We start from the raw sequence: 26195 nt of genomic DNA, 5'->3' as shown, positions 1-26195 counted from the left end.
TTTGTTAAATACCAGTCTGTTAGTTGCAGCCCACTGTGCAAGCTTTTCTAGATCTTTTTGAATACGCTCCCTCTCTTCTTTAGTGTTAGCTATCCCTCCTAGCTTTGTGTAGTCGGCAAATTCGATCAGTTTCCCATCAATTCCCTCCTCCAGATAATTTTTGAAAATGTTGAACAACACTGGGCCTAGGACAGAGCCTTGTGGTCCCCACTTGATACATTCTTCCACTTGGATGTGCAGCCATTTATGACCACTCTGAGTATGATCACTCAGCCAGTTGAGAATCCACCTAACAGTTGCCATGTCAATCCCATATTTGGTCATTTTTTCAATAAGTATGGTATGAGATACTTTGTTAAATGCTTTACTAAAGTCAAGATATACTATATCCACCGCATTTCCCTGATCAACCCAGTTCGTGATTCTGTCATGAAATTTGATTAGTCTGGCATGACTTGTTTGTTACAAACCCATGCTGGCTCCGGTTAATTACTCCATTTTTATCCAAGTACTTGCAAACATGCTGTTTAATAATTTGTTCAAAGATCTTTCCTGGTATAGAAGTCAGGCTCACAGGCCTGTAGTTTCCTGGATCCACCTTCTTCCCTTTTTTGAAGACAGGAATAACATTTGCCCTTTTCCAATTTTCTGGGACTTTTCCTGTTCTCCAGGAATTTTCAAAGATTATGACAAGTGGTTCAGCAATTACCTCCGCTGCTTCCTTTAGTATGCAATTCATCTGGACCTTGAGACTTTAATTCATTTAAGTTAGCGAAGTGTTCCCTTACCATCTCTCTGCTTATAGATAGCCTGCATTCTTTTATTCCCCCAATAGCCCAGGGAAGATCAGCTGATGTTACATGATGAAAGTCAAAAGGGACCTCATCTGTACATTCTGAATGGGTTCTCTCATAGCATATAGACAATAAGAACCTACAAATTCTCAATTAATAACGCTATTTGCAGTCACGCAGCTTTCAAATAAAAGTATTTGTCACAAATATCCGAGAATAACCAGGTTTTATTACTGACAAATAAAAAAATTTAATATTGATATCTGCAAAATGATTACATTTAGAATACACAAAAATCAGCAAAAATAGAAAGTCATGTGATTATAAGGCGCTCTGTTCATGTAGAAAATTTGGAAAACATTATATTTTTTGCTTTTATACAATTTCAAGCAAGTAGAACGCACATGCGCTTGATTGGGAAGGGAAGGGCGACATTTCCTGTTCCAGAGACACATGCCCCTCTTGTAAGACTATGGAGGCTGCAGTGGCGAGTGGTGTATTTTGCTCCCTGTTGTCTAATAAATACAAGGCACGGTAAGGAGATTACCACAATGTGATTGTTCCCAGCAAGAGAAACCACGTAATCTTGTAGATAGGATACCTTTTAATGGCTAACAAAAATACATGATGTAATAGCGAGCTTGCGAACCTCTCAGGCTCTGTCAGGCTAAAAATGGAATAGATCTGAAGAGGCATGAATATTTATACACACTTATAACATACATACTTATGACAAGGCACAGATATGGATATGATTGGTTTGCACTTAAAGGTTTTTTTTCTGTTGCAGAATTTTTTTTTTTGTCTAGGTACTGATAAAGGAGTGAAAGTTTTATGGTCCCTGAATTACTGTTGGGGGGTTGTCAGGTAAGGAATGCTACAAGAGGTACACAAACATTTTTAACTAGACACTGATAGGGGATTATAAATGTATGGTCCCTGAATTACTGTGGATGGGGGTTTTCACCAGGCCAGCAGTCTTATCTGTGTTATAGATGTCCCATACCTCCCATTCACACATAAATCCTTGAGAATAATTTAACCCAGTATTCAGCGTGTCAAAGGTTGTTATCAATTTATATTCCCAAATTCTTCTATGGTTTTGTGACTTGAAACCACCCTTCAATATCAAAACTCTCAAATACCCTATATCATGTCCATGGTTAGAAAAGTGCTCGGCCACAGGCAATTCTCTTTTTGTGTTCAATCGTGTGGCGATGAGATCTCATCCTGGCTTTCAGTTTCTGTCCTGTTTCTCCAACATAAAGACCCCCAACAGGACATTCACTGCACATGATCAGGTACATAACATTGGACGTGGAACATGTGAATGTCCCTGAGATCTTATAGTCCTGCTGTGTGTTGGGGATCCGTATCCTGTCCGCAGTCAGTATATGTCAGCAGGTCTTACAGCTCCTTATATAACAGGGATAAGTTCCTTTTTGTGTGTCAGAGGGCAATGCACTCCTGATTATACAGTTAGGAGGTTGCCTGTAACACAGAAGCGGAGGGTCCAGGAATATGGTGGTCAGGCGGTCATTCTTGTGTAGGTATGGTGGAGTTTCTTTGCGGTTTTCCTTAGTACCTCTAGTTGCGGATTGTAGGTCACTACTAGAAGCACACGATTATTTCTTTCCTTCTCCTTGTATTGGAGTAGTTGATTCCTGGGTATCCTGGTGGCTCTGGTGATTCCCACGAATCACCACCAGAGGGCGCACACTGCTATGTAAAACTGTTCTGTCAGAGGTGGGCAACGTGTAGGTCTTAGTATTTTTTTTTTCTGTCAGAAAACTCCTTTAATAGCAGGGGATGGGTTAAAATAGAAGGGAAACCATACCCCCCTTTTTAATTGACTCCCATCCCCCCCACTCCCCGACTTCATTGTACACGACTGCTCAGTTGTCGCTGAACGGCAAGTGACCACTGCAGATTCCACCAGGATTTGCACACTGCGACAATTTAAGGAACAGAGTGTTTTTCTTTATATATTTTTTTTAATTTTAACCCTTTCTCTGCCCATATAAAAAGGTTTTTATACTGTCAAAAAATACCTTTAAACTATACGGATTAAACCCCCCCAACGTTCAGATTCTGCACGGTACGGTGCCAACAATACTGAAAACCTCTTCCCAAGGACCATGATTACTCAAAAATTTATGCAAAATATTTCTATAAATTTCTACAAAAAACACAGCGACTCATCTAAGTCCTCTAAGAAGCAAGCTGAGGTTATGCTGCACGTCTGTCCTCGAAGGTGGCGGCGACAGTGAAGGTGCGCTCCATCCCCATCATCCATTATTGGGGACGCCGTTACTTGTGTTCCACTTTCCTTACAAACTGCTGGATATCTTTAGCCAGAAGCTCCGGCTCTTCAAAGGCTGCAAAATGGCCCCCTCGGGGCAGGTAATTAAAGGAGATGATGTCGAGGAATTTCTGCTTGGCCCAGAGGCGGGGGCAATGCAACAGCTCATTGGGCAAGGAAGCGATTCCAGTAGGGACCTTGACAGGAAGTCTGGAAGATAATGGAAGGGAGAGCATGAATACGGCTGTCACAAAACATTGGCTTTTGACAGTTAACCACTTCCCGCCCCAGGGTGTAAATATACTCCCTGGATGGGAAGCAATTCCTGAGAATGGGCGTACATTTATGCCCTATGGATGGCGCAGGCTCAGACGCTGAGTCCAAGTGATTTGCTGCGGGAGTCGGCTATGATTAAATCAATATTAATCACAGCATGTAAAGGGAGAGCGCTCCCCTCTGGGATGTTTTCGGACCACCACCATGTAATTGCAGAAGGCTGATTGGTTGCCATGGCAACCGGGCACCAGACAATGGTGTCTGGGTCTGTCACGGCATGCGATCGCTAAGATTAGCAATATTGTAGTATCAGTGCGATAACATTGCAGCTTCAATCGTTGTGTCCTTTATGGCCAAAGCAGGCAATGTCATTAAGGGGTTAAAAAAAAAAAAAGTTCGCACCTGGAAAACCCAGGCAAAAAAAAAAAATGTTTATTTTGTGCCATCCGCCGCCCATGCCCAGAGTCATACTCCCCAGTCAGCTGCTCTAGTCATGTCCTATTCATTGGGCATGTGAGCTCAGCCAATCACAGGCTTCAGAGGTCACGTCAGTCATGCAGACATGGTCACCGATTGGCTGAGCAGTCGTGTACACAATGAACAGCATGTGACAGCCGCAGCAACTTCCTGGACCTGTGAGACTGCTAATAGGCCAGTAGGGTCTCCTCTGTTATTTTGTGCCGTACCCAGTCATTGCCCAATTCTTTATCAGCTCTCGTAAAACTCCTTTATGGTCATTAAAGCTGCTTAAGGATGCAACGTCCCCTCACTGCAATATACTCCCAGCACCCACCAATCGCAGTACAAGTTGCCTACTTCTCATGTTTGGCATTGCCGATTCCGTTGCTCAGATTTTCCTTGTAGAACCTCATGGAAGACACGATGGAGCCGGTCAGCCAGTAAATCATGACGTTGGTCAGAAGGTCGTCCAAGGTGTATTTTCTGGAAGAGACGCCAAGAACTCGACATCAGGAGACATAAGACATTATGTATTTACAAGTGATATGCCATCTATGGAAGGAGACGGGCAGCAACTACGGAAATCCCTGGTGCCGTGTATCTAGGCGTCTGACTGCAGAACAACATGTCCTGGTTTTACTGTTGTGCTGCAAAAACTACCAGGCCACCCCTTTCCTTTAAGGGAACCGTCATCCAGTTTTTACAATCCAATCCATGATAAAGCTGTAACTGCGCCACTAATGAGGTTTCCTTATCACTATGTGGTTTGGTACTCCATGCCCCAGACCTTTACAATCTGCTTTGGAACCTTTCCTGGATTCTAGTGAGTGGAAGAGAGTCAACATTTTTTCATCTGCGCCGCGCCAGGTCACCCCCATCCTTAAGGCCTCATGTACACGGGGAAAATCAGGCCCGCTACGGATTCTCCATGGAGAATCCGTAGCGGGTCCCTCCTGCCCCGCGGACATGAGTGCTGAAAATAAGATTAAATAAGAATAACTTACCCGCAGCAGACCGGGCAGCTCTTCTCTTCTTCACGGTTGGATCTCCTTTCTTTGGCCGGCGAATGTGCTCGGCATGCCGGCTGCGTGCCGCGCGCATGCGCCGGGCACATCCGCCGGGCCGAAGAAAGAAGATCTGGCCGTGATGAAGAGAAGAGCTGCCCGGTCCGCTGCGGGTAAGTTATTCTTATTTTAGGTCTCCCACGGATCCGGACGGCTTCCATAGGCTTCAATAGAAGCCTGCAGGAGCCGTCCCCACGGGAGACCCGCACGAAAATGGAGCATGGTCCGGATTTTTTCATGCTCCATTTTTTTTCTAATTCACTTTTATTGACCATCCGCGGGTATTTATTTACCTGCGGGTGGTCAATGCGTCCCTATGGGGTGCGGATCCGCATGCGGGTGATCCGCTGCGGATTTAAGTTCATCTTTTGCCTGTGGACATGAGGCCTAATTGGCATGCATACCAATTTTGCTTGCTGCAATCTTACGCATGCCCTGTAGCAAACACTCAGCTCTCCCTTACTTGCCGTAACTTCAGTGGCGTACTGCGCATGCGCCTTGGGGATCAATTCTCCCACTGCGTCCAAGGTCAGATGACTGTGGGAGTAATGATCCTCGAGGCGCATGCACAATACACCGCTGAAGTCTCAGCAAGGGAGAGCTGAGGTACGGCAGGGCTGGCTACGGCGCCTGCGCGGGATTACAGTGAAGAGAAATCAGTGTGCATGCCAATCAAGAAACAGACATGGCGGCGCGGCGCCGAGGAAAAATCTGACGCTTCACCTCATGTTAATACAGGGAAAACGTCATAAGCAGATTGCAAAAATCAAAGAGTGATAAGAGTGACTTGTCTAGTCTATGTTTGGACCACCTTTTTAATTGGCCAAACTTACACCAAAAAATTAGGTGTAACACTCAAGCTGAAATTTGGCACAAATTTGTGCCAGGCTCTTTTTTTTCTTTAATGAAAAAAAAAAACAAAAAAAACCACACCCGCGTCAAACACTGTAAAAAAAAAAAAAAACTGCGCAAAAACCACTAATATTTTCCATAGTAAATAAGAGCCGCTGTGTCTCTGCTCTCTCTGCCCTGCATTTAGTAAGCACAGCTCTCCCTCCTCCGAGAAAAGGTTAACCATTTGATATGCACAGGTACAGATCAGTTAGCCTCATCAGGGCCGTGAGGTTTTGCAGAGCTCCTGCCTCCGTCCGTCTTCATACTGTGTAAAGACTGAAGCTTAACATGCTCCAAATAACCTTTTCTGTGCACAGGAGGCAGAGCGTGTTACTGGTGAATGCACAGAGGTGGGAGATGCCAGCGGCCGGCAGGGGGTGATGCAGGAGTTTCTGGGAACTGCAGTTTCTGAGTTAGGAATGTTGGTTCCCCCCCCCCCCCCATTTCTTCAACGAAGAAACCTTCACCAAAAGAAGTACAGATGTAGCATGCGCAAAACTAATATATGGCAGCTGCGTCTATTTAATGTTCGCAACTATTTGTGTAGCCATTGACATATATTTATTATTGCGTAGATGAGCTACATTAACGGCACAACGCAAGACTCAATTTTAGAAGTGTTGAGTCTGTAACAGCGTCTAAATACATAGTAGGGATGCATATAGTAAGAATGAGACATTCGTTTTAAATGATGGTAGAAAAGTATTGGGCTATTGACAAAAATGTTAAAATTATGCAACTACCTTTTAAATTCATCCAGTTGCTCTGATCTGCCCCCTTCCAGTCCAGCCATGTCCTTGTATACCGCGGCTCACAATTATACAGGATATTCCAGGTGCAGTCTGACCAGTGATTTACAGAGGTAAAGCGAGGTTATCAGTGTGTGCACTGGTTTCACCCCATGATTTTATTTGCCTTGGCAGCAGCTGCCTGGCACTGGTTGCTCAGCTTATTGTTTGTTTCTTTATTAGTCCCTTTACCTTACATACCATTTAATGCAATAGTTAGTGTACTTTATCGTCCCAAGTCCACAACCCATAACTATAAAGAAGCTTTTATAGCGATAGCAACATTATGAGAGCCTTAAATTCTAAAAGCTATACACAATTATTGTCAGCACCAATCCCTCCCCTAGAAGTTGCTGGGATGGAACTTTCTCCATGTGATCGGAACGTTGTAAGTGATTACAATATCAGAGCAAAAGCACCATTTTTGGTGGAGAACCGACCCCTTGTAGGGAGGCTCTAATACCCTGTTGTACCTCCTCTAGCTTGGATACAACATGTGATACAGGGGGCATAGAGGCTCTAGTACCCTGTTGTACCGCCTCTGGCTTTGGTACAAGATGTGATACAGGCGGGCATGGAGGCTCTAGTACCCTGCTGTACCACCTCTAGCTTGGATACAAGATGTGATACAGGCGGGCATGGAGGCTCCAGTACCCTGTTGTACCACCTCTAGCTTTGGTACAAGATGTGATACAGGCGGGCATGGAGGCTCTAGTACCCTGTTGTACCGCCTCTAGCTTTGGTACAAGATGTGATACAGGCGGGCATGGAGACTCCAGTACCCTGTTGTACAGCCTCTATCCACTGGTCTCAACACCCCCTAAAAGTCTGGTCAGATGCTCCTCTCTACTGGTGGTCTGTAGAGGGCATTCTGAGCCTGGTCACCTTGTGTGCCCCCATCCACTGGTCCCAACACCCCCTAACAGTCTGGTCAGAACGGCCCGGTGGGGGACAGTTCATTGCTACAACCATCCAGCTTCTCACATCCCAATAATGCGCCCCTCTCAGACTCTGGTAACGGGGTGAAATCTCTTCTCTGAGTCGTAGAGGCGTCTAGTGGCCAACAAGCTCTACAAGCGGAAGAAGAGGTCACTACACACAAGGAGCCTCCGAGAGCCTCTTATAGGCCAAGGAACCACTTTTAGGGCCTCCGGTGACAAGACCGTCCATGTAATCACCACAACTCCCATCATTTACAGATCTGCCCGAGATGGAACTGCAGGACGGGTTTTACAGCAAAACAACAACTTCTTCTGGGTGTTTCATTTGTGTGAGATAAAAAGTAGCCTATCAGTAGATAACATCCACCATTCACCAGGGCACTAGTGTGTGCGGCACCCTATCTGAAAATGAGCAGCGCTTCACATGTCCCCCAAAAGGGTCGTACCAAGATTGATATTTATATCCTATCCGCAGCCCGATTGGTGGGGATCTCACCATCACCAATCCCAAGAGTGGGAGTCTTGTGTTTCCTGTCGTCCATGACTGCACAGAGTCTGAAACTGGATGGAGCAGCGGGTACTCCTGTGCGGTGCTGCTCCATTCATCTTAAATGTGACTACTGGAGATAGCCAAGCGTTTGTACTCATCTGTTTCCATCAGTAACTCTAAAATAAAAGTAGCGACACCGTGCGTGGGAAACAGATTCTTCATTCAGTCGCCTCCTCTCTGCATGCGGGTGCAGTGATCAGGCATGGAGGAGAGGGGCACACGGGACCCCCTCTACTCAGGATCGGTGGGGTTCTCAGCAATGAGACCCATATAAAATCAGACTTTTAAATCGCCTATCCTATGAATAGGTTGTAAAAGTCAATTTTGGTACAATCCCTTTAACTGTTGACGGCGGGGAGTGCAATGACTGCTATATCAGTAGTAGGTTGATGAAGAGTCAGGATGAAACCTGTGAAGCCACACTCATTTTCTGCATCCAGACTATATACCTCTCCAGGCCACCGTCCTCGTGATCGCGGAAGTCGGGGTCTGTCCATGTAGAAAACTTCTCCAGAATATAAGCAGCAAGTCCCACGGGAGAGTCGTTTAGGCCGCATCCTGTGTGAGAGAAAGAGTTTTAAGGGTTAATATACGTATCTCAGTATGAGAGCTCCTTCCGACTGGCAGATGCATTCTTCCATTTTAATGCCCATTCAGATGGCTTGGCACAATAGCATCGGAGAGGGCCAATGGGTTGCCATGGCAACTAGATGCCATTGCCTCATGTCCGAGTCTGCCATGGTATATGATCACTAGCAATAGTGATAATGCAGGGCAGTACAGAGGTACTGCAATGTATTTTATCACAGCAATCATACGATCGTGAGTTCAAGTCCCCTACAGGAACATAAAAAATAAAAATCGTAGAAGAAAAAACACCATAATTGGTATTGCAGCATCTGAAATGACCTGTACAATAAATTGAAAAAAAATTCCTTAATACAACCAGAGCCAAAATGCTTATTTTATTCAGTAAGCTTTTCAAAAAAGTGCAATATAATAAAAAAAAAAAAAATAAAGGTATGGCTTTTGAAAAGTGGAGATGAAAATATCCCCCCCAAAAATCGTGCCCTTAGGTCCAGCATAGGCCGTGCCCTAAAAAGAGGGCGTTCCATAAACCAGTGTACCCATGAGTGCGATCACTTTCCCAGACTAATGAACCTCACGGAAAAGCGGACATCTTCGGACTCAGCTTGCCTACGGCCTGCAGCATCACTAGTAGCTCGCGCTTCACATTACGGCTCCATATACAGCGGCAGCCTGCCAGGGACTTGGCTTATCGCCCCGCTATTTCATTAACAGTTGGCACTAAACAGAAGCAGATGCAGTTTGAGAAAGAGATCAAAGTCTCCAGCAATAGATCTGCAATTAGGTGAAAGAGCCGCGACTAAGATCAATGGTCTCTATTCATGAGAGGGACAGCCGGAAACGCGACTGGTTATACGTGGCGCTGGCGTCAAACGAGTGCAGCCGTCCATGGAGAACACTGAACAGAAGATTCCAGAAGAATTATCCTCTTAGGGGGATTTGTATTCCTAAAGGGGGCCGGTCACTAATGGACCTGATGTAACTGTAGTCTCCAACTACAACTCCCAGCATGCCCCGACAACTGCTTCACTTTGTTTTGCACTGGTTTTGGGACATCTCCCCGCTCAGCGGTGCAGTGTAGAGGTAGTAAATGGTGAGCGCCATATTTGACACCTCCTACTCGTAAAGTGAACATATGTGGCATTAATACGTCTTCCCACACAGGACGCTACAGGTGGTACGCCTGCGAGGGACACCAGCGCCAGATAATGTGTTGGATGTTTTATTTCTTCCAACAGTACAGATGGCGTCAGCAGCTCTAAAAACGGGTACGCAATATATTTATCCCTCAGGTACAACTCTTCCCATCACATAAAACATATGGAAGACATTTATCTATGTGGTGTAGAAGCTTCTATGTATCCAAAGTCTGTATGGAGGAGCTGTGCGCCCGCCCCTGCAGAGCGGCACAGAGGTGCCCGCCCCTGCAGAGCTGCACAGAGGCGCCCGCCCCTGCAGAGCTGCACAGAGGCGCCCGCCCCTGCAGAGCTGCACAGAGGCGCCCGCCCCTGCAGAGCTGCACAGAGGCGCCCGCCCCTGCAGAGCTGCACAGAGGCGCCCGCCCCGGCCATGCGGTGTAATCTAAAAAAAGAGTTGTAACCTCTCTTGTGGGGTTTTGTCCTTCTGTCCCTACCTCTGTCAAGCCATTTTAATGCAGCAGTCAGCGCCGACTGCGTTATCTAAAGACTTAGGCCTCATGTCCATGGGGAAAATCAGGCCCGCCGCGGATTCTCCATGCAGAATCCCGCAGCGGGTCCCTCCTTTCCCAGGGACACGAGGCCTGAAAATAAGAATAAACTCACCTGTCCTGGACGCTGCGTGTCTCCCCTCCGTCGCGGCCAGATCTTTCTTCGGCCCGGCGGATGTGCTCGGCACATCCGCCGGGCCGAAGAAAGAAGATTCAGCCGCAACGGAGGGGAGACACGCAGCGTCCAGGACAGGTGAGTTTTAATTATGGTACGGGTGTTCCGGGGATCCGGACGGCTTCCATAGGCTTCAATAGAAGACTTACGGGAGCCGTCCCCGCGGGAGATCCGCACTAAAATGGAGCATGTCCGTTTTTTTCCGGCACGCGGATCCGCGCCTGAAGGGAATAATGACATCCGCAGGTATTTAACTACCTGCGGGTGTCTAATGCATCCCTATGGGGCGCAGATCCGCGTGCGGGAAAAACGTTGCGGATTTTAACCTCGTGGACATGAGGCCTTCGCAGCGGAGATCACTGGGCTCCACAGCCTGCACCTGCCGTGCGTGTAGTGGGCTCAACTTCCAAGCCGGTTCCAAACTAACCATCCAACATTAACGCCAGATTGCAGGAAAGGGTTAAAGGGGTTTTTGATATTACAAAAAACATGACATCAGTGGGGCGAGTGTGGTATTCTAGCGAAGTCCTGTTCAAGTCAATGGGGAGCTGGGATGAAATACCACAGACAGCCCAAGGACAAGAGTGGCGCAGTTTTTGGAAAACCACTGCTATGTTTTTTTAATCTCATAAAACTCCTTTGAAGGTTTAACGTCCGTGAGTTTTAACAAACGATTAGTAGGATGGCGTCCTTACCTGCAGTATCGGGCTTGGTGGCCTGGATGTGCATGTAGCCGCTCTCCTTCAGAGAATGATAGAAGAACTTGGGCACAAATGGAAACATCCTCCGGACGTCTTCCTCCTCAAGACCGAAAAGTCCCGGGAAGTGCTTACCGAGGAGTATGGAGAGCACCACCGGCAAGTTAAAGTTGGATACAAAAACCATGTTGAGATGCAAACCCTTGACGTTGCTAGAGTGTAAAAAAAAAAAAAAAAGTTAAAAAAGGTTATAGATTTTTCCCAAACTGGAGAAATGGAGTGAAAAAAAAAATTTAAATCAGAAATGAAATTTTGTCTACCTGCAGCCACCACTAGGGGGAGCTAACCATATTCTGTATTACTATAGAGTACTATGTATAAACAGTACAGTAAGCCCCTAAGCTCCCTCTAGTAGTGGCTGCAGACAGACAGGATTTTATCATTTATCTACAGGTTTATGAAGATTTAGAATCAGAGCAGAAGAACCACCAATACAGCAATTAATGAATACAGAACCTGGTCAAGTATAACAGTATTCACATTCATGCTGTACCTGGGAGCAAGCTGTGCTAGGATGGTGCAAATCATCGACCCCCAGTCACCTCCCTGCGCATAGAACTCCTGGAAGCCCAACCTCCGCATCAACTTGTAGAAGATCCGAGCAGCCGCGACTCCGTCAAATCCTGAAATAGGCCAAACATGGAAAACTTTATATTCCTAACGGTAGATCATAGCAAGGCTTAACCCCCCCCCCCTCCCCTCCCCCTCTTTATGGAGGATGCAGCCTTTTTTAGATTTTTGTTTTCTCCTCTCCGCTTTCAAAAACATCTTAACTTTTTTTTTTTTTTCTTTGCCGTCGCCATAACAATCTGAGGTGTTTTTTTGCGGGATGAACGTTACCCCGAGACCAGAGTTTCCCAAACTGGGCTCTGCGAGTGATTGTCAGGGGCTCCGACGGAGGGTCTGGTCCCCGCGCTGTAGTGGTGTCCCGACAGGCTGTATGGAGGAAAGCGACGTTCAGGATCAGGGGTCAGCATAGCAATGCGGATTACATTAGCCGGCTCCCGGTCATGTGATCCACATTGCTATGCTGACCCCAGGTCCTGGACGTTCATTTGCTCAGAACAGCCTGAATGGATACCCCTACAGCGGTGAGTAGTGCGGGGATCAATGGCTCCTTTACACTGGCACGGGCAGTATCGCCCTCGCCATGCATTTGAAACCCCTGGATGTGAGGAGTTTCCATATTGAAACCGCCTTGTATCACTGTGGGGCTGATGAAATCCCGCGGTGTTGCTGTCACAGGAGTTCTCCCATTGTTTTTAATAGGGCAGGCGCTGCTGCCACCGGCCCCGTTGAAAACAATGGACGATATTGCAGGATAATAGAACCTGCTGCAACTGGTTTCCTGCATAGCATTACATCGCTCACGTGTATGACCCCATTCAAAAGATTGGGGGGGGGGGGGGGTAAAAATCATGTTTTGATAAGCCACGCCCCTAACCCCTCCCCTGAACACACCTTGGAGAACCACTGCTCTTGACATTACATTGCTTTCTGCATATACTGTACCTTGTTTGTGAGGCGCCTCGGAGAATCCATATCCAGGAATGGATGGACAGATGACCTCAAAGATGTTCTCATCGCTGAGACCGTGGCTGCTAGGATCTGTTAGCAAGGGGATAATCTTGTAGAATTCATAGAAGGATCCGGGCCAGCCGTGGACCATGAGGAGGGGCCGAGCTCTCCGGCCGGCGGGGAGGTTTTTTGGCTTTGCATGGAGAAAATGGACATTGATGCCTGCAGGAAACAAGACAGGAAGGTGCCACATGGGTTATAGATTCTGAAGAGCAGTTAGGGATAATCGCCAAATGTAACAAGTAGTAAACAAGGACGGCCGGGAAGTTGGGTCTTGACCAACTTGGGTTTCGACCAGGGCCTAAAATAAGTCTATAATGGAGCAAGATAGAGGGATATCCCTGCAACTGAATGCTATACACCATAACATTCTGGTCAGTGGGGTACTGACCTCTAGGAGAACAAAGGGACATGTTGGAGCCCCCTGAAGAGTGGAAGGCCTGGAGCATCGTTGTGCAGCAAAACACTGAAGAGCTTCAGCAATTGGCGTTGGAGAATTCCTACTAGTTTGAAGGGTCCTTTGACAATAAGCTGATCACAACGTTCTTCGCCTGCAGGGACCCCCAGTGATCAGCTACAATCTGTGCTTAAACCTGGCAGGAAGTGTTCAGTTTTCCAGCAGCACCCCCGCAGGATGAATGAAGCATTACACAGTGTCCATTCACATGAATGGGTTGCCTGTGTGGAGAGGGCGAGGGCGAGGGCTGCTCTTTCTAACCAAGAGATGAGGGTCCAGAACAAACCCCCTACATTAACTCAGGGTTTTCTAAACTGGACAACCCTTTAACTCTAAAAAGGTGTTCATGCACATTACATAGAACGTGGCCACACCTGCTGATTTTGGCAGAATCAAACAACAATCTAAAGTTATCACCCCAAGTGGCAACCCTTCTTTCTCCTGATTTGGCCACCACTCCATTTCTTCCTGCAACCAGTCTTGAAACTTCCCCCATGGCCGCGGCATCCCAGTCACTATTTGATGCACACAGTGCATCGGTAGTCAAACACTGAATGCTGCTTTCTGATTGGCTGACTACCAATACACCACCACTGCTCCCTGTGCATTGGGTAGTCTTAGAATCGTCCTGGCCATCTTGGAAGTATGAACAGGAGCCCCAGAAACAAATGGATTAGCGGCTGAACTGGGAGAAAAGTTGCAGCAGGTAATATAATTTTCTCTCCCAGGACAAATTTTGTCCAGGAACTGAAGAGTCACTTTAATTTAGTAATGGGGGCTTGGGAGAAATAATTGTTTAAGAATGAGTGGTGGTCCCGGCAGTCACACCCCCACTCATTAGTAAGTGATGGTATATTCTACAACATGACAAGCCCTCTAAAAGGGGTTTTCCTGGCAAAGACTACTGATAACCAATCCTCTGGACTGAAGCCAGCTATGGCACCTTTGCTGCCATCCCCCAAGACATGCGTCCAGCCTGCTGCACTGACAGCAGGCCGGGCGATCTGCTCATCACCATGGATGCTGAGCGGCGGGTCCGCGGCAACTGACTATTGGTGACCTATCCTGAAGGCAGGCCATCAATAGTTTTTGCCCAGAAAACCCCAATAGTATCAGATCGGCACCGATCGCCATTACAGTGACAAAAAATATGGACTTTCCTCCTCGATTTGGGAGGAGATAGAAGAATGTGACAAATATACACATCAAAGGAGGCGACAGGGAAACGCGCACGTGTTACTATTAATTAAGCCTGCTCTATTTCTCGGAGTCGCGCCCTACTCTAATTCTGGGGGAATCAGATTTGATTAAAAATCTACACATTTCCCATGTGTAATATTCCCGCCGGACGAGGAAAAGAAACTAGGGCAGACAGACCGATAATTATGGAGAAGGATGATTACACTGCGCTCATTAACCGCCGCGGTGAAGACCAGCTGAGAGATACTAGACCCGTCTTCACGGTAGGATATGCATAGAAGGTTATTCCAGTTTGAAGCTGCAGTACTAGGCACAACCTGTGGCAACAGAGGCGCCGTTTCTCCAAAGTCTCCTACAACCTATCTTAGCCTATTGCTCCAAAGTGACACACACAAAGGAAACCCATGTAAAATTGTGGCATTACGGTAACCTCAATATTTCCGTTGGGGAAGGGGGGGGGGGGGGGGGGGAAAGAGGAGAAAAAAAAAAAAAAGGAAACACCAAAGAGTAACAACGTCCCAACAAAGCCCATACCTTCAATTTTGGTCTTGTAATGGGGGTACTGGTTCAGGATCTCCAGTTGTTTCCTCCAGTTAAACCCTTCCCTCCAGTAAGACACCACTTTCTTGAGATGCTTGGAGTTGAAGCCATAGTTAAACCGACTGCCCTCAAGGGGCTCGGAGTAACGGGTTTCATCAATACGGTGGAATAAGTCCTGTGAAAAAGACGAATTAAGGAGCCGAAACTATAAGTAGGCACTTTTATAGACTCCGAGCAGGGACGAGGGCGCAACTCTACAACGGTGGAATATTTATACACAGACCTGCCAGAAGTCCTGGGATAGCTGTATGTAAACGGGTAGTGAAGTGGCGTTGCCTAAGGGGATGGCTTGGGAGCACCAACACCTGTCTTAATTATCACGACCAGTAGTTGACTAGAATCGTTCGTGCAAACAGACAAGCAACTGGGCTTGTGATGTTGTAACTGGGCCATAGAAGACTGGCAACACAACGTGGTCCAATGAGTCATGGTACCAGTTGTTTCGGGCTGATGGTTGGGTTCGTGTGTGCTGCAGACCCCATGATGCAATGGGCACCAGTTGTCTACAGGGCACTGTGTAGGTTGCTGGTGGCTCCACACTGGTGTGGGATGTTCCCATGACATGGGTTGAGTCTACCGGCCCACCTGATCGTGTTATTGACCAATGCCTGCTACGTTTCATTGCTTGGTGACCATTTGCAGCCCTTTATAGACTTCATGTCCCCCCCACAATGATGGGATACTCCAGCAGGATAATGAACCGTGCCATCGCACCCAATTTGACCAGAATTGGTTGGAGGAGCATCCTGGAGAGTTCCTATGAATGGTGTAGCCTACATGTTCCCCCGACATGAGCCTAATCAAGCTTTTATGGAATTTGGAGAGGTCCATTCACACCAAGATCCTACACCTACAAATACTATAAAGCTGTGGCGGCTCAACATCCTCCAGACGTCTTCCATGCACTTGTAGACTCATTGCCTTATCGAATTGCTGCACTTTGCTGGGCTACAGAGGGGTCCTCCATGATATTAGGTAATGTCCCAGGATTTTTGGCACGTCCGTGTAATAAGTAAACACTAAAACAAGATCAAACATCCAAATCATCTTACCTTCAATTCTTCTTCAGATGTTTCAATTTTGAAAGGGTGGATTTCTTCACCCCCGTCCTCTCTTCTTATTCCCGCGCCCCACCAGCCGTCTCCCATGGGCAAGGTCTCATCTTTTCCTCTAAGCAGAAAATGGTAAAGGAGTGCCCCGACTATAAGAGCCGCCAAGATCTCGAAGAGCATTGTTCCTGCAAGACAATAGAATACTATAAATGGAGCAGGGAGTGGACAAATTACAGAACTTATGTCCATCACTGGAATTTAAAGGCATTTTCCAGAAACTGATGTCATAACACAACTTTAATCCTGTCATATAGCGTGTTGGAATTTATGTGGTGATCAAAAGAGCAGCGACCCAATCATCGCAGGAAGGATTACAATGAAATAATGAGGAAATGGACTTCCATTGTGTGAAAGTATTAATTGGGAGGGAGGCTGCATTTTTGGTGGAGAGGTTTTTGGCGGCCATTTTGAATTCAGCTCAGGTTTTTCAAATAGGAAGGTGGTCATGCGATATATCAATTGTAGCTACAATTTAGTCAGAAACACACTGAAGGTGGCAGCTTTGCCCGATCTTTACTTGTTTAGGAGTTAAGCGAGAGCAAAGTTGTAAATCTTGTCTGACATCTGGGGCCATTTTCATTGACGGATCACTTGGAGGTATGGTGTCCGGTAACATCTGGAGGGCGGTGAGAAGGCCCTCCAGATGCTACAGGACACCATATCCCCATCTGTGCTCAGTGAGAACAGTGAGTTTGCACGTTACTGTCAGCTGGACGGCGCACCTAAACACTTTGCAGTGGCTGTAAGCCGATAACTGATGTGCAATTCCCTGGGCACTGGAATTGGCTTAGAGGTCCGGTAGAGCAGCCGCCAAGTTCACTGAACTTAACACCGTTGCACTTTTATCTCTGGGGCCATTTCAAGTCCCTTGTGTAAGCGGAAGAAATACGAAATTTGGTTCACCTGAAACGGCGACTCCTACAGGGTTGTGAAGAAATACCAACTGAAGTTCTTCACAAAGACCGGATTATTCATTTAACCATTTGCATCCGGCAGAACAGTGGACACATCGAATGCGTCACGTCAAGCACTTTGTGAAACTTTGCCCTCACCCAACTCCTAAACAAGTAAAGCCCGGGCAAAACTGACACCTCCAGTGTGTTTCTGAGTAAATTCTAGCCAAGACTGATATATCACATGACCCCCTCCAATTTGAAAAACCTATGTATGACACACACGGATCTACCATCCACAATGGGCAATTGTCACAGCTCACCTCCGACCCCTTCCTGCATAGGTGACAGAGCATGCCCATAACATTCTTCCAAAGAAGTTTATAGTTGATGGGTTACAGCTCCCCTCTCCCTCCCTGTGCAGACCCACAGAGCATGCCAACAACACTTATAGCGTGGTGCGAGTCAGAACATTGAATGTCAACAGTTATTTTAAAAGGAAAATACTCCGACGCCTCCCGACTAAAAGGTAACGACCAGCAACTCGCTTTTGGAATCAACTTTTTATTTAGTGGGAGTTTCCTTGGAACTTCTTTGCATCGGCTTGTACTGAGGGATCTCTTTGAGCTGCCGGTCTACCAAAGCCATCTCAGAGACTAAGATCTTATAATCTTTAGGAACCAATCAGAATTAAGTCTTAATTCCCTACACAGCACTGAACGAAAAAAGTACTTGTTGCTCATAGTACCCAGATTTTACCCTCCAATTGGTCCCGTCAATACGGATAAGGATGCGGCACATGATACGTTCATACAGATCTATATTGGTGCTGTAAACTCCTCTGGATCGGGAATACACCTTCCAATTTCTGCGTACAACACTGGTTCTAGTCCCGGCTTGGACTGCACCTCTGTCTGCTATGACCACGGTAGCCATGACCAGCGCCAAGTCCTTCCAAGTGCTGCTCCACTGATGGGCCACCATTGTGAGTCGGGGATGGTTCTGATTGGGACCATCAAGGCATCGGATCGGATTGGTGTGTACACAAGTCTGATCCAACTACTACACTATCCAATCGGACTGGATCAGGAATCCATTCCTGCTTCCTGGGTCTCTGGCTCCTCACAGAACCTTACAGACGTGACACCATTTTGCTTCGTCAAACCCTTTAGGACACTGGCTCCTACCCAGAGCTCAGTGAGGAAGCCAGCAGCCCACCTCCGTCATATTCACCGCTGTCCTTGAAAGTCCTTGGACATAGTTCAAGAATTTGCGTAGAACAGAATGATCCACGCCGCTCTTGTGGGGAGATAACTCCGTATCTCGTGGCGGTTACTTGTTTCCATCACACATCCTGCTACAGCGCCGTTATCACCAGGGACGACTCCTTGTAGCTTTTGTTCGATACAATACAATGTGCTACTGAGACGCACTAAGGCAACGGCGGCGGGGAAGTGGGGGGGGGGGGGGTCGGGGGGGCGCCGCACTCCTCTTCACCGAGGGCCACATCAGCATTATGGCTGCCTTCAAAAGGGGCATTTATAAGTGCGCAATCACATAGGCGTATTTCGCGCTCCGTATTATGCACAAAATACGGACAGCTTAAACACCATTGACTGGCACTGGGGTATTCAGACGTGCGTTTTTCATGTGCGTGAAAGAATAAATTCTAGCATGTCCTAATTTGCTCTTTAGAATGAACCGATATTGTCTATTAAAATCAATGGAATTTCGTAAATAGACACGATACACGCATATTTATGCATGGAGTGAGGGGAAATCTATGGAACCTTCTGTTTTTAGGGGGTTTTTTGCGTACGTGAAAAATACAGTCAATACACAAGAAGGTCCAAATATGAAAAGTTTTGGTTCATGAAAATGCTGGCTATTTCACAGACCGAAACCACATCCGTCCGTATGAATAAGCCCTAAATGTCACTACTGACAGAGCTTCCTACCATGGCAGGTGGCGAGGGTTCTGGGTAGGGTTGGCAGAGCTGTGCCACCACCTGCAAGTTCCTGAAGAGAGCTGTATGAAGGTTTGCGACGGAGCTCAGAATCCAAGATGGCCCCCGCTCCCTACACTGACATCGTCCCCTCTGCCAAGCGCTGGCTGCGTCCTCCAGGGATAGCGGAGAACAGGTCCTTCTGCGTCCGGTCCTCGTGGTGGATTCTGTCCGCAGGTGAGGTTTCTGACACGGTTTTGCAGGGGATTTCCCGCTGAGGAATATACTCACCGTTCCCCGCTACGTGCGGACGTACCGTTAGTCATATATGATGCAGGTCCTTGAGGCGGTCCGAGGTAACAGACCTGGAGCTTAGATAGTGGACAACGGCTTTACCCATCTGCCTTAAGGCATTTTCACACGAGTTCCATCCGATTGCGATATGGACCGCAGGTAAATCGCCCATTATTTTTGCCATTGAGACTATTAGAATTCTCTCACGCACGTGAAAGTCGCGAGTTCATAGATGCAATGCATTTTTTTAAACAAACATCTCGTTCACATCCAAAAATCGTAAGTTTAAGAGTACGATATCAGTTTGACTTTCGTGGACCGCCATCACACTCGCCTTAAGGTGACCGCACACGGTCGATAACCATCAGTCTAAGCGTAGTTTCATACGGGGCGACCGCGATATCATCGCAAGGAAAAGCATGTATCTTTGTTCATTTCGTTTTTTGAAAAAAACACATTGCTGTCACTTGCGATTTTCTTGCGTGATTTTGCCACAATTTTCTCCCAAGAAAGACAATAGGACTTAGTTTCAAACTTGCTATTTTCGGACAATGCGTTTTAAACAGAAGCTCCACAAGAAAACATAGGCGATTAAAAAAAACCAAAAAGAAAAAAAAAAAAAAAAAGATGACATGGCGCGATTTTTTTTTTTTTTTTTCCACACAACATCGCAGAAGTGTTCACTCACACAGTTGTTAAAACTCAGTGTTTTTAAAAAACGGTCGACCGCGTTTTTAATGCGCCCCATCATTAGCGGGTGATGAGATGCGTTATAAAGCACTATAATACAGCATACAGCGTTCGAAAATCACAGCATTAGAAACATTAGCTGCATTTGGAGGCTCGGCGGCAAAGCCCCACTGAAATCAATGAAAGCGGTTTAAAGTGTTTCGCACGGAGATTGAAACGCCGCGGTAAACGCTGTAAAAAACGTGTGTGAGAGCGGCCTGAGAGTGCATGCGCGTGAGTGACCGCAGGTCGTGCCCGACATGTCTGGGCGAGACTCACAGCGCACATTTGCACGTTTTATTCTCAAGCGTGACCCATGGACATGCTGCCATTTTTGTACATTTCAGACCGCACGTAATAAGCCGCACGCAGTTACTACCCGTGTTACGTGCGCCATCACTGCGTAGCTTTATAATAATGCGCATAACACCAAAAGGGGACAGGATGTTTTGGGTTTTTTTGTTTTTCACGCGTTCAAAAAACGCAGGTCTACAAGGGCCCAGTGTAAATGAATGGGGTTTTAGCGCTGTGTATTACGCAGCCACAATACGCTCGTGTGAGCGCGTCCTCAGAAAACCATTTTCACATTATGTACGTCCTTATACATTTATTCTGTTCGATAAACCAAGAAGGATGATGAAACGCACAACGATTAACGCCGAGCTGCGTACAATCACACGAATTCGCAGCGGAAAAAGAAACGCTAGTGGGTAGTCACCCTTAAGGCGTGTTCGTAAGTTCGCAGGATTCTAGCGCCCTCTCCGTGTACGCGGTCCCCATTAAGTGGACCTGATCTGTTTATTTACAGTTGCTGGTCAAGAACACGGTTGACCCTTTTGACAGCTACGATGATCAGCTGGGCTGAACGCCATTAGTCAGTGACTTCACGCTTATGCGCGTTTGAAGCCGGGCCTCTTTACACGCACATTTGCATGATGGGCGTTGCGTTTTTAAGCGCATTTTACGGTATTTGTCGTATGCGCATGCCCTGTGTAAGTAAGCCTGCTTCCGTTGGTTCTAGTGAGCAATTAAGTTTAATGTGCCTTTTTTTCGTATGCAATGCGCACAAGGATAAAACATGGCGTTTTGTTTTCGCGTGAAATCTCACATCGCGTGAAAAAAAAAATGTGATCATGTGAATGAAGCAACTGAAGTCAATGGGTTCTATTCGCTGTATAATACGCAGCGCAAATGCAGCAGTGTAAACCCGGCCTATGAGTGAGATCTGTTAACGGGGGCGGAGAATAACTGGCATACCATCTTTGGCGCTCCTGCGTTCCGCCCTCTCAGGCTCCGCTCCTATTTGTCTACAGCTGGGCTCATCCTCTATCCGGACAAGACCCATAACATTGTCCGCAGCGCAGAAGGAGGATGACCCCGGCGGATGGGGGAGACAACACAACATAAATCACGTATTCGCGGATCCGACGGTCCGGATCGCATTTCCTGCTATTTATAGACGTTCTAAAATACCAAAAAAGAAGATATTATTCTAAGCAGATCAAGCGGGCGGATAACGCCGGACTAGAACGAGGTGACTCAGCATCTTGGCACGTCCGCTTACGGAGGCTGGCGATATACAATGGGGCAACGGGAGGTGCTTTCTGCGATACGTCTATCTATGGCCTGTAGTCCAACCTGTGGCCTCCCGCTGCTGCAACACTACAACTCCCAGCATGACCGAAGCGGTAGAGTCGGCCCGGTCAGGAATTACAGAGCACCGATGACCACCAGAGACGATGGTAACCTATCTGCAGATACTCACCAGCTACAGCAGATTAGAGCGCGCCAATCAGAGCGCAGCTTTCACTTTATCACGGTTTAACCCCTTGAGAGAACGTTCATAATTTTATTTTTTTGTTTCCATTACCATAGCCGAATGAGGGCTTGTTTTTCGCGGAACGAGTTGATTTTTTTTTTTTTTTTTTTTAAATAGTACCATTTAATGTGCGGAAAAACTTTCAAGTGGTGAAACGTGGAACAAAAAGTAAAATTGTGATTCACTGCCTCATATCGCACTCGCCGTGTGAAGTTATCCTGGCCTGTAGTTTTTATTACCCCTATTTTGGGGTGCAGTCATCTTTTTGACCACTTTTAATTAAAAAAAAAAAAAAAAAAATTAAGGAGCTGCGATTTCAAAAAAGTTTGCAATTCTGACATTCCTTTTTTTTTTTCCTACAGCCTTCACTTTGCAGGATAGTTATTGTGATATTGTAATATTTGGGACTTTTATGTACTTCGTAATACTAACCATGTTCTTTTGTTTTTTTATTTAATTGTTTTTTAGAAGGAAAACTTGGAAGAATTTTTTGGAACTTTTAATATTTAAAAATTTTTTTTTTAATTTTTTTTAAACACTTAGGACTTGAACCTGCGATCATTTCATCACTTCTACTAGATCCTGTGATACTTCAGTATATAGTGAATTGAATTTTTTTTTGCTGCCTTCGGCGGGACTTGATCTATGCATGGCAGTTCAGGGAGCTTCCAGTATGCTCCGGTCTGCTATGCTAGGCCATCGGCGCCCTCCAATCGAGCTACGAGGGGCGCCGATGGGGGTCCCTCGCTGCCACTGACTGTTTAAATGCACACTCAACTTTCACCACGGCACCTAAACAGTTAACTAACACTAACTCTGATTGTGCCTGTCAGAAACAGCTGATCGCCTCTGGATGTGAAGCGGACTCGGCTGCACCCAGGATGTCTAAGCATTATACAGCTGAGTGCCTGGCCTCTACTATCTCTAGACGTCCCATAGGGATGAATGGAGCGCCGGACACATCCTGTGAATAGGGAACAGCAACGGTCAGACATCCCCTTTAAGGCCTTATTAACACCACCAGATTTCTTGGTCCGTGCGCCATCCTTCAACGTAACGTGAACCCCTGCTGCTGTGGTGACCGCGGTGGATCACCTCGTGATCAGCTTATTGTCTGGTGACCCTTCTAACAAAACAGAAAGCCGAGAACCCCTTTAAGTAAAACTCTGTATGGATAGTACACAAGTTTACAAGGAAGCGCACTCCTAGGTTACCGCTACAAATACCGGAGGACGCAGTCACACGAACGGATGACCGCTGCTGCATACCTTATACACTACTGCGGGGGAGGGGTGGGGTAGGGCAGAAGCCTACTGTATACCGTAGACTGCTGCACAGAGCTGCATATAAACATTCTCAGCAAGGATTAGGGGATGTAAGCGAGCGAAGCATGTGACGCTAGACAAGTGACGCGCGCTCCAGGATGACGAACGCATCAACTACTGAGGGTCGTGCAGGGAGAAGGACGCCATATTTGTGATCTTCCTTCACTCTACCCCCAAATGTCCAGCCCATGGCATACACACTCCAAGTGTCCTCAGCCAAGTGTGACCCAGTAATGATGAACGCTTGAGGTCTTCCATGCAATCTCAAATAGGCAGAGCGCACTTGCCACGCTCTAATCTCGCCCGGACAGCAAGGGCAAGCGGGCAGAGCATGCTCGCCTGCCCAGCAGGGACGACCCGGCAGAGCGCACTGCCGGGGCACCAAGCTCACCTGGACAGCAAGGACAACTAAGCAGTGCGCTTGCCGAGCTCGCCTGCCCACCAAGGACGACCGGGCAGAGCACGCTTGTGGTGTACCGAGCTCACCTGGTCAGCAAAGACGACTAGGCAAGGGCAATTGGGCAGAGCACGCCTGGGCGGTAAAGGGCAATTGGGCAGAGCGCGCCTGGGCGGTAAAGGGCAATCGGGCAGAGTGTGCTTGCCTGCCCAGCAAAGACGACTGGGCAGAGCTTGCTTGTGGTGCACCAAGCTCACCTGGACAGCAAAGACAACTGAGCACAGTGTGCTTGCCAGGCTCACCTGACCAGCAAGGACGACCAGGCAGAGCACGCTTGTGGTGTACCAAGCTCACCTGGACAGCAAAGACGACTAGGCAAGGGCAATCGGGCAGAGTGCGCCTGGGCAGTAAAGGGCAATTGGGCAGAGTGTGCTTGCCTGCCCAGCAAAGACGACTGGGCAGAGCTTGCTTGTGGTGCACCAAGCAAGGACAACTGAGCACAGTGTGCTTGCCAGGCTCACCTGACCAGCAAGGACGACCAGGCAGAGCACGCTTGTGGTGTACCAAGCTCACCTGGACAGCAAAGACGACCAGGCAAGGGCAATTGGGCAGAGTGCGCCTGGGCGGCAAAGGGCAAATCGGGCAGAGTGTGCTTGCCTGCCCAGCAAAGACGACTGGGCAGAGCTTGCTTGCGGTGCACCAAGCTCACCTGGACAGCAAGGACAACTGAGCACAGTGTGCTTGCCGGGCTCCGAGCTCGTTTGGACAGCAAGGACAACTGGGCAGAGCGCTTGCCAAGCTCGCCTGACCGAGGACAGCTGGGAAGAGCACGCTTGCCATGCTCCGAGCTCACCTACCCAGCAAGGATGGCCGGGGCAGAGCATAACATGCTTCCCCGAAAATAAGACAGTGTCTTATATTAATTTTTGTTCAAAAAGGTTTCACTTTTTTACATGTATAGCTGCCTGGACACTATTTAAATTTACTTTTTTAATTAACTTTTAGCAGGGCTTAATTTTGGAGCAGGGCTTATATTTCAAGCATCCTCAAAAAGCCTGAAAAATCATTTTGCATACGCTAAAATTCTGGAAAATCATGCTATGTCTTATTTTCAGGGTAGTTATTGCACTCCGCGCGCTTATACTGTAATTGCCAATATGGAATCTAATACAGAAAAACATGCAGACCACAGAGGAGCTGAGAAATGGCACCGATAATTACAGGATCCACCGATAATCTCTTCTTTATCGAAGAGCCCAGCTGTCGCCCGACCTCTGCAGACCACGATCGGCAGGAGGGTCTGTAATGTGCCCGATCCCCCCCTCCCCGGTGTACGAGGTGCGGAGCATGCTACCACCATGTGGATGATGGGCGGTGTAGTCACCTGTTTGCGAGGGCTGCAGGCAAGTAGATCCCCGGCGATCAGGCTCCGGCAGTAATCACTACTCCGTGAGATCTGATGCTTCCAGGCGGGCGGAAGCGAGGCATGCCGGGAATTGTAGTCTGGAGGGGGCAGAGCCGTGTACAAAGGTTATGTGCAGAGAGGAGGGCTGCACACGTGATACTGCCAGGCTGTCGCTGCTGGGAGTTGTAGTGACTGCTGCCTAGTACTGTAACACAGTTGTATCTACTGCAAACTTCTGCAACTTTATCATATGTCAAACTTTCACTGTTAACCCTTTAAAAATGCAGTCTAGTTTGGTATTTAGGGACAGGACAATATTTTGGGGATTTTCAGCCCCACTTTTAACTTTTGTATTTTTCTATCAGCCTTATGGGGGCTGTGCCTTGTGGGGTGAGCGGTAACCTATATTGGTGCCATTAGGGGAACATACTGTATATTGTATAACTTTTATTAGTTTTTTTTGGGGGGGGGGTGAGAGCATCGGTGCTGCCATTGCTTTTTTGTTTACACAAACCGATCCGTGCAGAAACTGAACAAGAAGCGAACAAATTCATTGAGTCGGGGCGTGCCTTTACACTGACGGATAACACTGATAAAGCAAGATTTTGCTACTTGGAGAAAAAATGTTACTTACATGAAATCGAGTGCGCTGAATCGGAAGTCAAAATGCGCCGAGGACGTCTAGATCTTAAGCTATAGGCCACTACAGTCTGGCCACAGCTCGGTGTACTGGCCCACGTACTGATGTATGGCAACATTGTAATTGCTGCAGCATTACCTGCATCCTGCCTTCCAGCGCCTCCTGTAACACCTCCTGGCAGCAGCAGGGTCCTGCAGCATCCAGCACGGATTGCAGCAGTTGATTACAATATAATGCAAGATGGGCCGGGCGCATGCTTCTAGCTGACAATACTGTGTTATTATATAGCTAGTATGTCCATTTCAGCCTAAAGATGAGCGGCGCTGTTTACCATCCAGACAATGCTTGCTACATTTGTGGTAAATACACCGCATGCGTTCAGCGCGTTCAGAGTAAAGATTGCTTACAAATATTATTTTGGTCTCACACAGCGGCTCATTGGCAAGAGGAAGGCAATGACGTTTGCTGTGCCTATGATTTGGCGCGAACTGAAAGATCATCACGCGGACGGCTATCCCTGCATG

The 26195-nt window shown here is 47.3% G+C and overlaps 1 protein-coding gene across 1 annotated transcript; it reads right to left on the bottom strand.

Moving 5' to 3' along the window:
* Positions 1–1003: 1003 nt before the first annotated feature.
* EPHX1 (epoxide hydrolase 1) lies at positions 1004–25113 on the bottom strand. The gene is made up of 9 exons (XM_066595175.1): positions 25011–25113; positions 16164–16348; positions 15046–15226; positions 12789–13016; positions 11770–11899; positions 11214–11428; positions 8518–8626; positions 4189–4314; positions 1004–3306 (listed from the first exon to the last, which is right to left on the bottom strand). The coding sequence occupies exons 2-9, from the start codon at positions 16341–16343 to the stop codon at positions 3105–3107; spliced, it is 1371 nt and encodes a 456-aa protein (XP_066451272.1). The 5' UTR covers positions 16344–16348; positions 25011–25113; the 3' UTR covers positions 1004–3104.
* Positions 25114–26195: the final 1082 nt, after the last annotated feature.

This window comes from Eleutherodactylus coqui, chromosome 3 (genome assembly GCF_035609145.1).
Source record: "Eleutherodactylus coqui strain aEleCoq1 chromosome 3, aEleCoq1.hap1, whole genome shotgun sequence".
Lineage (NCBI taxonomy): Eukaryota > Metazoa > Chordata > Amphibia > Anura > Eleutherodactylidae > Eleutherodactylus > Eleutherodactylus coqui.
The sequence above is the reverse complement of the archived record's forward strand: the minus strand, read 5'-3'. Positions and strand labels throughout refer to the sequence as shown.